Here is a 15,095-nt window from a genome sequence, read left to right as displayed (position 1 = left end):
TCTACATTAACAGAAATACACTTTTCTGAAGTATGTGAGATAAAATTTTTATTTGATTCTGACTTATTTAAATTTGCAATAAACTATGCTGAGAATTCTGAAATAATGATTGAGAACAATAGATTAGATTTAGGAATTTGGAACTACTGTTATTTTTAATAGGAAGGAGACTTGTGTGGGAGCTTTGGGAGGCATTACATAAGATAAATGCAAATTTTGTCATTTCCAGAGGAAAGTAATGATGGTGATGAGAGGAATCTTTTGAAAGAACTAGAATTACCACACAGCAATTGCCTCAATTTATATAAAATTCTGTCTTTCATGAAAAGGAGTTGTCATATAGATATGCATAGTCATGAGTTAAAGTGTTAGAATAATTTCAGCATAATGGACACTATTCTTTTCAGAAACTGAATGTGGGGTGGTATGATGTAATGGCTAGGCTTGTGGAATTTAGACTTATATATAACTTGGCTCAATCTGGAACACACTATTTACTTGACTTGTGTCCTTGCCAAAGTCGTTTAACATCATCCATCATTTTATTCTTTCCATCTGTAGGAATGCAAGGCGCACTCAGATTACTGAGATGATGTGAGAATTAAATATAAATATGTGTAAAAAGCCCTTGTATAATTCTGGGTGAAATATAAAAAACTCAAAATTTGCTTAATAAATATCAGTCGTTTTTATTTTAACATTGTGAGTTCTCTGCCACTCGTCCATAAAGAAGGATTACTTATCAGACTACAGTAGAATGTGAATTAATGCAGGACTTTAGATAGATAGTTGCCCTTTAAAGTCCATTCTGGGGGTGTCTGGGTGGCTCATTTGGTTAAGCATCTGCCTTCGGAACAGGTCATGATCTCAGTTTTCTGGGATCAAGCCCTGGTTTGGGCTCTCTGCTCGGTGGGGAGTCTGCTTCTCTCTTTCCCTCCGCCCTTTCACCCTTGTTCTCTTTCTCTTTCTCAAATAAATAAATAAATAAATAAAATCTTAAAAATAAGTCCATTCCAAATCTGAGATATTACATTTATATTAAATATAATGTATAATAATAATTATCTAAAAGTAGAAATATATGTTTAAAACCATATGGTTACATCAAAGACTGTAATTATATTGTGTTCTATTTCCTGAACATTCTATAATGTATTCATTAGCACCAGCCTCTTATACCTCTCCTTAAGATAAAGCAAGAAAAGGTGCATAAGGGAACCTGGGTGACTCAGTGGGTTAAGCCTCTGCTTTCGGCTCAGGTCATGATCTCAGGGTCTTGGGATTGAGGCCTCCATCGGGCCTCAGCAGGGAGCCTGCTTCCTCCTCTCTCTCTGCCTGCCTCTCTGCCTACTTGTGAACTCTCTGTCAAATAAATGAAAAAAATATTTTAGAAAACAAAAAGAAAAGGTGCATAAAAAGAGACATAGTCCCTATAAAAGGAGACTATAAAAGGAGGAAATCAGAGCGGGATCCAGGAGTATGGACTGAACACATTTGCCACATAAAATATTAATTATTCTAAAGCAGAGCTGTTATGCTAGCAGCTGACTTTGAGTCCTTTACCAATTTCTCAGCTCCCTGCATACTTCGATTTGGATAGTTGGGTTTATCACTTAGTTAGGTTAAGTGCTATATAAAGGAAATTTCAAGACCCTCCAATCCACATAGATCATGTTCTAAGCCCCTTCTCTATGCATATTCTGGAGATACCTAAACACTCAATGACAGCATCAGGAAATAAACTTGAAAAACCTTTTCACTCAGGTTAAGTTAATGACTAAATTTCAATTTCCTTTAGTTTATTAGAGACCCCCCCCCACACCCATAAGGAGATAGAGACTGTACTCTCCAATCAACAGCTTTAATTCTGTCATATCATCAGTTACTAGGAGTGCTGCTCCTTGAATGGTCCAGATAATCATACCACAATTTCTATCTACCATAATTTCTATGAGAAAGAATGCAGTGCCTTCATTTCAAGGTTAAGGTTAAATAATTTCCCCAAGTCTACAACACTGAGTGATGGTACATTAAGGTCCACATCAAAGGTTTCTCGATTTGCATTCGTCATCCTTCCACTTCCACAGCTCCTAAAAACACACACATAACCGATGTCAAAACATTACATATGTCTTCAAGGGAGAGACAAGAATACTCCTAAAAGGTTCAAACTTTTGAGCACAGCACTGCCTAGTACAGAGCTGGCTCACAATAGGGGTTCAGTAAAATATTTCACATACAATTGGATCAAACCTTTACAGCATTAAATTAAAATAATCCTTTCAATGAAGGAAATCCAAGTTTCAGAAGAGACTCTTCATACTTCATCTCTGACCGGCAACTGATGATGCAGAGTATCTCTGATGCTGATTGGTTCTCAGCACCGAGATTACCCAATCCAGTAACAAAGAAACGAATTCCTTGGTTGGTATTATTTGGGAAGTGGCCAAAGGAGGGTCACAGTCTCCACTGAGTAAGACTTACCTGCTCCATCTGTGCCCTGTCCTACCTGCTCTCCAGTATGGTGTGTCTTTGTTTCCTTGGAGGCTCCTGGATGACAGCTCTGACATTTATACTGATGGTGCTGAGCCCTCCCTTGGCTTGGGCCAGGGACACCCCACGTAAGTGCACACCTTTGATGGTAAGCTATTGTGGGGGAGAGGTAGGAGGGAAAGAAATTACTTTTGTCACTGTGTCTAGGCCATGTCCCTTAGAATATTGTGGTATTTTCTTCAATGACCACCCTTGTGGTATAGACCCCCAATTCTACCCAAAACAAAAGGATCCTGAATGCTTGTCCTCTTCAAGAGCTGCATAAGGGACCTCCACATATATAGGTCATTTATTCACAACTCTCCTCAAATGAAAGTTCTCCAGGTTTGTATCTCATTCCCTTGGGGTCTTGAGAAGACTTAGAAATAATGATTTCAAATTAATTCCCATGGAGTGGTTCCCTTTATTATGTTGAGTTATGCTAGAAAATAGGAAATTTTCTCTGAAAAATTTGAGGAGAATCAAAAGGAATTAGTAAGGTCTCTCCTAGTAGACCCTGTGTTATGTCTGCACTGGGTCAGTTATGTTGGTGCCTCTCCCAGACATGTGAGGATGTATCAAGAGGTCTCGTGGTCTCTTCTGTTATCTCCTTTCCTTTCTCTTGGGTCCCAAAGTTTATAAATCCTTCATCCCTACACTGGAGGTTCTCTGATGGAAGTTGGGGTTAATATTATCTCTATTTCTCAACCTGGAGCTATAGCCGTGATCCTTAGTACTTGAAATGACACTGTAGATAAGAAACACGTGTGGGTGTTCTTGGGTGTCTTGAACTTAATATATCTTCCAAGAACTTGGCACATGTTATTTTTCATTATGAATCTATGTTCAACCTTTCTATAATGGCAATTTCTCCTGCATCTTCCTATTGTCTGACCTGAACCCACAGGAATGGGTGCAACTAGTATAGGATAAGTTAAATGAAATTATGATGTTGTAAGTTAAAAATTGTCGTGTCAGGAATTTCATATGGTTCAGACTATATACCCCAAGCAGGATACAGAGAGAATGAAGGTTATTTACATAGGACTGAAAGCCACTATGCAAAAATGGAACTTATTGGCTTACTGAGGTCTTGGTCCTGAATTACATAGACTCATTTGTCATGTTTTCTGTGTCCCTTAATTAGCCATGTTTGGTTGCCTCCACTTCCAGTTCCTCACTATTTTTTCCCAGTTGTGTCATCATCATTACTGAGAATCCCCATAGTTTACACAGACCCTCAGCACTATCATAGAACTACAAGATGGGCTGAAACTTAATGAAATTTTCCTTTTTTTCCCCTTAAAATCACCTTTTCTTTACCTATCATATTTTTTAGAACACTAGGAGAAAGAGGAATTTTGTTTGAATTTCTCATAGGAAGTGGAAGGGATATAACATTTCATAAGAATAGAAGAGTATTGAAGCTTAAAGCCTCTTCTTATTTTCTAGGATCCTCACAGTGACTAATTCCCAGAACCCTGGGTTTATCCATTTAAGCCACAGATATTTTTCTGAGCAGCTATTTTGAACTACACTCTGTTCAAGACTCAGTGAATTCTATTTGAATAAGATAAAAAAAATCTCTACTATTATGGGTGTTATGTACTGACAGAGTAGAAAGCCCAATAAACATTTAAAACAGAAAAAAATTTCGGAATGCAGTAAGTGCAGTATAAACAGAACAAACAGTTCAGGGTATTGTGACAGAGAACTGGATTCCCTGACTTCAGCTGGAGCAGCGAGGGAGCTCTCCCTGAGAAAGTGACATTCAGTTGAGATGTGACTGATGAGAAGAAGCCATACATATGCAGGATCTGAGGGACAAGTGTTCTAGGGAGAGAGAATAGGATAGAGGCCAAAGTGTGGGAAGATGTTTGCTGAGTTTAAGGGAAAGGAAAGCTGGAGAGGCTGGAGTATGGGAAGCAAGCTGAGGAGTGCTCCACGGTCACCATGACCATGTTTTCATCATTCGGGGAATGCCCACCATGGCCTCAGTATTCACGCTCAGTGTTTGGTGGATGTCAGGGTCCTTTCACTTAGATTTTTGTCTCATGAAGTTTTACTTGTGTTGAAGTATGATATGGTTTTCTTTCATTAATGAAGTGCTTTTTCAAAATCTTCATCTGCTAGTTCATGCAAACATGAACATAGCCCAAAGTCTATGCCAAACATTTGTTAAAATTGTTTTATTAAATTTTACCTCCAAAACAGGCACTAGAACTGATTCTCTCAGAAAGCTGTGGATTTGTAAGTGTCTTTCTATAAACTGCAACAAGAATGGCATTTAAAAATTGTTTATACCTGCTCTTGATGAGACAAAATTCCTTGGTCATAAGATTTCAACACAGATATTGTACTGGGGGAAATTCTAAATGAAAAGCTTTAGTTTTTACAGGAAGCTCAGAGGAAACTTGTGTGGAACAATTGTCCAGGAACAGTGACGCTACAGGCTTCTCACAGTCCAGCTTGGCTGTCAGGAACGTGTCACTGATGCAGAGTGGTGATTGAGTCAGTTAGAAAATATGTATCTGGTTATGCAGATTTTCTTGTTCGGGAATAATGCACAGGGAAAATAGTTACAGCTTTTAGACATCCTGGATTTGGTTTGTCCAATCACTCTTCACTTTGTTTTGGGTGAGACTGAAGCATTAGCACAGCCAGGAAGAGCCATCTTTTGGTTAGAATTCTTAGTAGCTTTTGATACTCTCTCATTAGGCACTATGAATGCTTTTTTAGAAATCTGGTCTCTGTACCAAGCTTTTTCAGGCAAAAGAAATTTCCTTGGGATAAGGTTTTTATCAGATAAAATATTGGCAAATTTTTCAATGTAATACTCAGCTGCTCCATAATTAATTGCAGCTTCTCTACCGCATATATATCAGATGGTTTAACTGTGGTTCTTACCCAGGGACAGTTTTGCTAGCACCCCCTACCCCTGGGGGATAGATCTATGTCTGGAGCCACTTACTGTTTTTCAAAACTGGGGTTTCATCTGACCTCTAGTGGGCAGAGGCTAGTGATGCTGATAGACATCCAACAATGCACAGAACAGCCTTTCAAAACAATTATCTTGTCCAAAAGTCAACAGCTGTGGTTATGGATTGTATTGCTTTCTTTTTTTTTAAAATTAACATATAATGTATTATTTGTTTCAGGGGTACAGATCTGTGATTTATCAGTCTTACACAATTCACAGCACTCACTTGGATTGTATTGTTTTCTCATCCATTGTTCAGCTTGGGTTTTGAGTCTTTTTTTTTTTTTTCCTTAGTTAATGTAGTTAAAGCATTGTCAATTTTGTTTATTTATTTATTTTTGAAAAACTAGTCATTACTTTCAATGTTATGTGATTGTTTCTTCTGGTCTCTATTTTATGTAATTCTGTTTTTTCTTTGTTATTTCCTTCCTCTAATAAATTTCCTCCAAATTTCTTCTTTTCTGGTTCCCTGTGGTATAATGTTGTATTTGAACTTTTTTCCTTCTTCCTTTTTTTTTCCCTTGATACTGACTGAAGAATAGAATTTTTATTAATTTTAGGTACAGAAAATTCAATAGTGCACAGTTAGTCCAGTTTGGTGGTCAGTTCTTTAGCCTTTGGCTTTTCTAACTTGGCACTGTGAATCACCAACTTTGGACTCAGAACATTGCCTTCCCAGAACAGTGGATCTCACCGTATCTGTCATTGCAATTTGACCTGATAGCTTCCAACAGCTTAAGAAGTGCTCATTTGTCTTCCAAATTAATTTATATGAAGGCCACTGTGGTGCAGATCTTCATGTGGACCAGACAACGCAGTCTGGCCTCTCTCTTAATCATGTGGGGAATCTCCATGTTAGGATACAGGGCAAGCAGGAAGACATCCAGCTCAGTGGGATCCTTATCATGTGCAATCCCTACTAGCTAGTCTTCTTGTTTTCCACCAAGGTCCTGACAGGATTAACCCTAGTTCCAGGGACAGGAGGCTTCTTATGGGGGTTTATCTCCCTGTACTGGCAGCTTTCTTTTTAGCCCAGGCCAGCAATCTCTGCTTCTTTTTTTTTTTTTTCAATGTTTAAATCACAGTAATGTTATTATTATTATTTTTATTTTTTACAATGCCAAGTAGTTCTAAAAGTTATAAACAGTAACACATGGCAGTTGCAGCAAGTGAAAGAACAGCTTTAAAATATGTCTGCACATGACAAAGGCCTGTTGGTTATAAATCAATTTCGTCAGAAACACTGATGTACTTGGTGCCTGATCCCAGTCAAAAGGATCCTACTGTACCCAGGCCTGTTTATCATCACCTACACTCACACACGCAGAGCTTTCTTTGTGGTAGAGAAATTGTGATTTTTAAATTCTGTAACTTGCATTCAAGAATTCTTTCTTCCATTTACCATGTTTGAGAATTTAGACAATTTAACTGACTTAATTAGTTGGAGACTAACTGCCGCTCAGCAGAATCCTACCCCTTGCTAGGTGGGATCCTGCCCAACTTATAATTGTTTAATACAGACAATTAGATCTTCAAATGTACTTGGTTTAATTTTGTTCTTTAACATTAGGGGGAAAAATAGTAAGAAAACCAAACAAAACAAAGCAAACAAACAAAGCATAAATTTGAGTAAACTGCTATTAGTCTGCCATACTACCCAGGCCCATTTTTCTCACACATAAATTTGAGAAACAAATACCTCCTGGGAATGTTGTGAGCATTCAACTCAGTTAATCCACCGAACAGTGATTTTTGGGTGACGATTGTAGTTACTTTTCCATTGGTGTGTCCTCAAATACACAAATTAAGAAGCATCAGGTTTTGAGGGGTGCACCCAACTGTCTCTCCACCTCTATATTATAGAAGCTGCAAATCCTGGCTTAAAAATCAATACAAACATTTCTTTTAACAAAAATGCTAGAAATGTTTGCATAATTTTGGTTTTAATTATGCACAATTCTTAGATTGTTTTCTCAGCATATTCCTAATTATCTTTTAAAAAAAAAATTTCTTTTCAGCGTAACAGAATTCATTGTTTATGCACCACACCCAGTGCTCCATGCAATACGTGCCCTCCATAATACCCACCACCTTACTCCCCCAACCTCCCCTCCACCCCTCCCTCCCGGCCCCTTCAAAACCCTCAGATTGTCTGAAAAGCAATCTCCGCTTCTTCTCTTGCTTTGCCTCTGGTCTGAATCTGTGGGCCAGCTTAAGCAGTTGAGTAGCTGTGTGGCTATCCAAGGCTTAGGAACTAGTTAGTTGTGAGAGGAACTTTTAGACATTTATAGCCCTTTGTGGCTACATGGAATGTATTTGACAAAGTGGGTGAGAACCCTTTTGGGCTGCATGTCCTGTCCTATTCCAAAATTCTTGGGTATTTTCTGAAACGGGGCTGACCACCTTGTTGGCCTCCTGCTTCTTCACCAGGGTCCAGAGCCACTCTTCAGCTTCCTTTCCTTTCAGCATCTTGGATTGTTGGTGAAGAGAGCTGAACTTTTTCTTTTAGTACAAGCATTTATAGCATAAAGTTCTCTTGTGTTTTCTTTTTCTTTTCTTTTCAGACATATTTTGATTTGCCATTTGATTTCCTATTTGCCCATTGCTTGTGCAGTAGTGTGTTGTTTAATATTTACATATAAATACTTAATATTTACATTGTAGATTTTCCAGCTTTTATTGTTGGCCTTTAGTTTTGTACCACTGTAGTTGGAAAATATACGGGGTATAATTTCAAACAAATAGAACCCCAAAATGTTAACAGTGCTGAGGTTGAAAACACTGATTTATACTGTGCTGCTTCTCAAAACTCTATAGACTCACAATTTATACACACACTTACTTTCCAATTCAGGTCTTTGTGGTTTATTTCAGTTTGTTTAAATACAGAAATAATAAACTATAAAGTTGTATAAATTCACCAATTTCTTGTTGAGCCCATTCAATCAATGCAAGACACAATCTTTATTTTTATACTATTTGCCTTTTGTAATGTTTTTGAATATTTCATGATTTCTCAATCATCGCCATCTCTTGTTATCTTTCAACAACATGCCTTTATAAGGCATAAATTGTGACTGCCACAAGTATTTTTCTGTAACTTGTATCAAACTTTTGTATTAATTCTACATTCTATTCTATAGATAATGTCAAATGCTCCCTTTTCTTTGTCTCCCTTTTAAATAGAGGTATTTTCCCCATTTTTAAAAATTTCTGTGTTAATTATACTTGAATAAAATTTTTCTTAGTTTGATTCAACATAAAACAGAAAGATCAACATATACATACATGTATACATATGTGTGCATGTATATGCATATATATGCATATATATGTATACATATATTCTTGTGTATGTTTACATATATTGGACTACAGAAGCATATGTGACTGGTTGACCAATTAGAGCTCTGACGTATTTGATCCTTTACCTCATAAGACTTGATTTGTCAAATGGGTTCTGCATCAAAATCTTTAATGTAATCTGGTTTTCTGAGACTTCTAAATTTGGAAATGTAAAGATGGATACACTGTATTATAACCATGGTTTTAATCTCCGTAAAATTCCTCACTCATATGCCTTTGAATTCAGTATATAAGTCAAATATTACCACCCCATGTGATGTCTCTAAACATCCTTCTCCTTGGTCTCCCTGTCTGCTTCAGTGAACTGTTTTCACTGGTTTCTATAGGAAGTTTCTCAGTTCTTTCAAGCTTTTGCACAGTTACATGACCTTGACCCGAAACGTGACTCCCTTTACCCCAAACACACACACACACACACACACACACCAGCTCACATCTACTTAATCTTTTATGTCACATCTGGAATGTCACCCTGAGACCACCTCTCTGGCACTCCAAGGAAACTGAGATCATCCAATTATTCTCGGCTCTAGAACTGCACACGTCTCCTGGGACATTTCTCACCCCGCACAAAGTCTGGCCTGGTTGGGTTTTGAGCGTCACTTTCCCTGCATTTTCAGCTCCAGGAGTGGAGGGGACGCTTCTGTTTCCTTCTCTGGATTCGCAGGGGCGGCAGGGGATTCTCAGCTCGCACCAAACCGAGGGTTCAGGGGGCGAGGAAGTAGGTGGGACGTGTTTAAGGGGGGGGAAAGGGCTGTGGGAGGCGAGGAGGGAGGCCCGTGTCTGTCAGCCGCAGGCGTCCAGGAGGAGGCGGTGAGGGGCAAGGATCCTCGCTGTTCTGGCTGGGGGTCCGCCGCCGAGCCCGGGACCCAGTGGCCGCCTCTGCCGCCGCCCGCAGAGGGAAGACGGGCGGTGTGTGCTGGTGGTTGGGGGCGCCGGGGGAGCCAGCGAGGGAGCCGCTGTCAGCGTCTTCCAGGAGCCCGCGGGTGACTGGATCGTCTCTGTCCCCACAGCACATTTCCTGTTCCTGGGTAAGTTCCAGTGCTACTTTACCAACGGTACAGAGCGGGTGCAGTTACTGATCAAAGCAGTCTATAACGGCGAGGAGTTCGTGCGCTTCGACAGCGACGTGGGGGAGTTCCGGCCGGTGACCGAGCTGGGGCGGCCCGTCGCTCAGTCCTGGAACAGCCAGAAGGACTACATGGAGCGGATGCGGGCCGCGGTGGACACGTACTGCAGACACAACTACGGGGTGGTTGAGAGCTTCACGGTGCAGCGGCGAGGTGAGCGCGGCAGGGGCGGAGGTTGGGGGAAGGGGTGTGTGTGTGTGTGTGTGTGTGAGAGAGAGAGAGAGAGAGAGAGAGAGATAGAGAGAAACTGTGAGACAGACTCGTGGTGAGCACACAGGGTCTTGAGCAATTACAATTTAGAAGGATCCCTGTGAGAGTGCCCTGTCAGGGACACTGTGGTCTGTTTGTGTCACTGCGCAGAGTATGTGGTTGTGATTGTATGGTTGTGTCCCTGTGTGGTTGTGGGGACAGTGCAGTTGTGTCCCTGTGTGGCTGTAGGGCAGTGAGAGTTGTGCTCTGAAGTGAGGGGGGCAGAGAATGAATGTGAGCTGGCCTGTGGGCCTGGATGTGGGGGATGGGCTGGGAGAGTGGGTGTGAGGCGAGGACACAGGAGGGGACATCTGACATCCTTGGTGGCCCCTCAGGGAGAGGTGAGGGGAGCTCAGGAGCTGCAGCTGCAGGGAACACTAGGCAGGTGGTGGAGACCTAATGGTGGTGGTGGAGACCTAAAAAGTGTAATGTGCCACCCAGAAGCTCCTTGCTTTGTTTCTTAGCATATGTATTCTTACACACTTAAAATGATTTTGAAACTGCATTTTTAATTATATTTTTGTTACAAAACATATTGATACTGCTGTTTTTATAATGATGAAAGTATTTAAGGAGTTGCATATGATTTTTTGATATAGTTGTAACAATTCGCCTCACATTCCCCTTTGCTAGACCTTTTTCAATACTGCCACATGCTCAATTGAAAATTTATCTTGTTAATTTTTAATCTCTATTTCTTTGCTTTCTAAGATTATTGAACATTTTTTCATGTATTATCTGTCGAATCACTTTTACCATTTTAAAAATTATCTACTGTCTATTATCTCTGGGGTTTTGGTATTTTTCTCAGTGATTTTATGCATGCTCCATAAATAAGATTATGAGCACTTTGCTGACATTTGATCTAGCATTTTCCCTAGTTTGTGGTTTGTATTTTAGTTCTGTTTATTACTTCTTTTGCTAAGGATGTAAACATTCTTATTTAAGGAAATATACTACAAAATTGTTAGCAGTAATTTCTTAAATCTATCATTTTATGGTATTATAAAAAGCTTATCTTGTATTTCTCCTTTTACCAAAACAGAAATTACATTTATTCAGGCTTTAGTGTCAGGGATGGTCTTGGGCACTAAGGATACCTATTAGTGAGTCTCAGACCTTGCCCTGAACTCAAATGTTAGTTGTAAATGGGAGACAATTATAAAATGATAACAATTCTAATAATAGATATTTTTATACTGCAAAAAAGAAGGATTGATCAACTGGTGAAATTATGAGAACTTTTTTAAATAAATGAGTTTCCTTGCTCTTTTTCCTCTTTCAGGACTCTCGCTGTTCTTGGACTTAGCTCCCAGAGCTAGAGAACCAGCTCTGTCTTTCCTGCTTCCCAGGGTAGAACCATGTCTGGCTTGTTCCAAGGTGTGAGCGTAGCATTCCCGGGATTTCATACTCTCTTTCCCTATCTACCTCAAGCTGTTTCCCAATTTATCCACCCTGCTTTGAGCAACAAAACAAAGATAATAAGTAGTTAACACATACTGAAGGCTAAATTCCAGTTACCGTTTTACATACTTTGGTGCATTAATCTTCACATAACTATAAGAGCTAAGTTGATATCACTATTCCCCTTTATACCTTAGAAAGCTGGGGCACAGAAGAATGTCAAAATTCTCCCAGGATGAATCAGTAAAGTAGCAGAGTCTGGATTTGAACCCGGTCAGCCTGCTCCAGAAATTGTGCTTTTAAAACACTTTATGCCTTACAAAACTTGGAAACACTTCTACAAGGATTAACTGCTTCATACTATGAAAACTAAATCCCACAAATTTCCCCAATAGCTCTCAAATCGAATGGACCCATGCTGTCAGGATGAAACTCAAGGCTCACAATACTGGTCTTATTGGGCTACATGGTCAGCTTTGGGGGAAGCCTGCTTGAGACTCAGCCTGGGACCAGAGACTGGAGGCAGCCAACACCAGAGACTGAGTCTGTCGTCCTCACTGAGTCCCTCTACCTCTTCTCTTCTAGTGGAGCCTACAGTGACTGTGTATCCTATGAAGCCCCAGCCCCTGCAACAGCACAACCTCCTGGTCTGCTCTGTGAATGGTTTCTATCCAGGCCACATTGAAGTCAGGTGGTTCCGGAATGGCCAGGAAGAGGAGTCTGGGGTCGTGTCCACAGGCCTGATCCAAAATGGAGACTGGACCTTCCAGACCCTGGTGATGCTGGAGACAGTTCCTCAGAGTGGAGAGGTCTACACCTGCCAAGTGGAGCACCCCAGTTTGACGAGCCCTGTCACCGTGGAATGGAGTGAGAAGCTCTCTGACCTCCTAAGTTCCTCACCCACTAAGGAGGGAACTTTGCTTTTCCTGAGTGTCAGGGTTCTCTCTCCTTACACCATGTTTTCATTTGCTCCAAGATCTCTTCTCTTCAGCACAGATCACTTGGGGGTAGCCATGTGATATCCTGTGGTAGAAATCCTCTGATAATTCCTAGATATCCTGTGATCATTTGTACAGATCCTGTATTCCCTGGTGAGGCAGTTATGCCTGGCAGGCAGAACAGGCAGAACAGAGAACATGTTTTGACATTTTCCATGGCTCACAGGTCATGGTTCCCTCTTCACACTGGGGATCAGTCCCCTGCCTCGGGCTGGGCTTGTGCTTCAAGCACTGTTGCTGTGAGTTGTTGATTGTGGTCTCAGAAGAGTCACATCCTCCATAATGTAGGGACCTTCCTGACTTGAGAGGAATCTAATCTTGACTCTGTCTTTCATTATCTGTGGTGCCCTGCACAATCTGTTCAGCTTCATGGACCCCGGGCTCCTCATCCATTGATGCTGAAGTAGTGGATTTGTCAGAGCTGTGATATTTAAAAAGTTCAGTGCCTAAATTTTGCATTTCTGCAATGTGATTTTTAAATTTCTTTCCCAGAAATTGCCAATTATTCGATATCTTCAAGGCAGCCTGCCTTCCTCATTCTCAGAGTTCTCAATCCCAGAGTGTCCATTGAAATTCAATTTGGTGTAAAAATGACTAAAACTGTTTCTTCTCTCAGGGGCACAGTCTGGGTCTGCACAGAGCAAGATTCTGAGTGGAACTGGAGGCTTTGTTCTGGGTCTGCTCTTCCTCGTGGTGGGGCTGTTCATCTACTTCAGGAATCAGAAGGGTAAGGCACCTGTTGGTGAGACTCCATAGAGACCCTGTGGGGGAGAAATACAGCTTTGATCAAATAAGGTCTCTGTGTACCAGTGGCCCTGTATGAAGCCTTTCTTTCCCAATTTGACCTCAGATTTCTAAGAAATCTAAAAAGAAACAGACCATGGTTATTGGGTTTTAGCATAAGAGGTTATGTCCTGTAGAGATAGAGAGAGGTTAACAAGCGTGGGGATCTTGGTTTGGGATCCTGGGCCAAATGCACGAAGAGCCACTAAAGCTAGTGAAATCTCACTGTATTTGTGTGTTGGAAGTTTCATGGGTCACATCTTTCACTTTTTCTCCACTTTGGCATCATGTCATGTGGGTTGTGTTGTTAGAGAATCTAAGGGGCGGGTCTGGAGCTGGGACCTTATGTGTGGGCACAATTTTACCTCATCTGTTAAGTATATGTCTTCCCTTCTCTTTCCCAGGACACTCTGGACTTCAGCCAGCAGGTAATGCTCTTTCATCTTCTTTAGTGATAGATTTGGTTATTCCGGAACAGGTGGTAAAGGTGAAAGACAGAGAAAATGGGAAAGACTTTGGATCAGGCAGTTTACACTGAAGCTTCCTTCAGTGTAAATCAGGCAGTTTATACTGAACCTTCTGAAGGCCCATGTTGTAGTATAGCTTTGTCTCATGGAGACCTAAGAATATGTTCTTCTTACTGCGGGGCTTTAATTAAGACCCTGGGAGAAGAGGCTGCTTGGAGAGGTGAGTCTGGAAGCAACACTCTGCTCTGTCTCTGCAGGTCTCCTGAGCTGACGTGGAGATGGTGACACTCCAGGAAGAACCTTCCTTCCCAGCTTCTTCGCAGAGTGAAAGGCTTCCAGCTCTCACTCCTCCACAATTACAGTGCTTTCTCAGATGTGGTTGGCCCGGCTTCAGTGACCTTGCAGCATCTGTCCTCCCGGTGGCTCTCTCTGCCCCTTCCTTGACCTAGACGCCCCAGTGTGACTGCAGTAACTCATCTTGCCTTCTCTCCCGGTACCCTTCTGTGTGGCCCTTCCTGCCTCCCTTGCATGGGAGCTCACCTTCTTCTCACGTGTCTTCATAAGCTTTTCTTAAATAAACATGGAGTGAAAATCATCTGCTTTGTATAGTTTCAAGGAAAAGAAGCATAAAAGAAGACAAAGGGGGGATTCCGTCACAATAAAATAATAGTTTTTGTTTATATTCTAGAATTTTGCTCAGGATGTAGATCATAGAAGGTATCCTTGTTTCATTCCCTGTTTATTCTTGGGCTTTATGCATTCTGTAATTAAACATGTTTTCTGGGTCTAGGAAGAATCCCTTAATGACCCACATGATGTTGGTGCTCTACATGTTTGTGTTCTCACACACAAACACACAAGTCCCTTTGCACCATGGGATAAGGAAAGGGGTCAAAAAATATGAGAAATGCAAGTACGCTTTTTTTTTTTGAAGATTTTTTAATCTATCTGTCGGGGTGGGGAGTGGCAGGCAGAGGGAGAGAAGCAGGCTCCCCGCTGAGTGGGGAGCCTGATGTGAGACTCAGTCCCAGGATCCTTGGGCATGAACTGAGCCAAAAGCAGATGACTCCGTTAAATGTCTGAGCCACCCAGATGTCCCAGAAATGCAAGTAAGTTAAGGATATGATGCCCTTAGAATTTTTGTAATCACATTCTTTTGTCTCTTTATCTTTGGTTTTTTTAATTT

The 15,095-nt window shown here is 41.0% G+C and overlaps 1 protein-coding gene across 1 annotated transcript; it reads left to right on the top strand.

The window, feature by feature from the left end:
* Positions 1-2,442: 2,442 nt before the first annotated feature.
* On the top strand, positions 2,443-14,504 carry LOC101691795 (DLA class II histocompatibility antigen, DR-1 beta chain). Its single transcript, XM_045074661.1, has 6 exons — positions 2,443-2,621; positions 9,892-10,161; positions 12,247-12,528; positions 13,276-13,386; positions 13,847-13,870; positions 14,167-14,504. Exons 1-6 carry the CDS (start codon positions 2,522-2,524, stop codon positions 14,178-14,180), a joined length of 801 nt encoding a protein of 266 aa, XP_044930596.1. The 5' UTR covers positions 2,443-2,521; the 3' UTR covers positions 14,181-14,504.
* The last annotated feature ends 591 nt before the right edge of the window (positions 14,505-15,095 follow it).

Source organism: Mustela putorius, unplaced genomic scaffold (genome assembly GCF_011764305.1).
Source record: "Mustela putorius furo isolate JIRA1106 unplaced genomic scaffold, ASM1176430v1.1 tig00000135_pilon_pilon_pilon, whole genome shotgun sequence".
Lineage (NCBI taxonomy): Eukaryota > Metazoa > Chordata > Mammalia > Carnivora > Mustelidae > Mustela > Mustela putorius.
This window is presented reverse-complemented; position numbering and strand designations above follow the sequence as displayed.

What these genes read in the sequence shown, in the direction of transcription:
- LOC101691795 (XM_045074661.1), top strand. Translation starts at nt 2,522, where the DNA reads ATGGTGTGTCTTTGTTTCCTTGGAGGCTCCTGGATGACAGCTCTGACA. An exon ending in TTGGGCCAGGGACACCCCAC is followed by an intron (nt 2,622 to 9,891) that starts GTAAGTGCACAC and finishes CTGTCCCCACAG; the next exon opens with CACATTTCCTGTTCCTGGGT. An exon ending in CCCTGTCACCGTGGAATGGA is followed by an intron (nt 12,529 to 13,275) that starts GTGAGAAGCTCT and finishes TTCTTCTCTCAG; the next exon opens with GGGCACAGTCTGGGTCTGCA.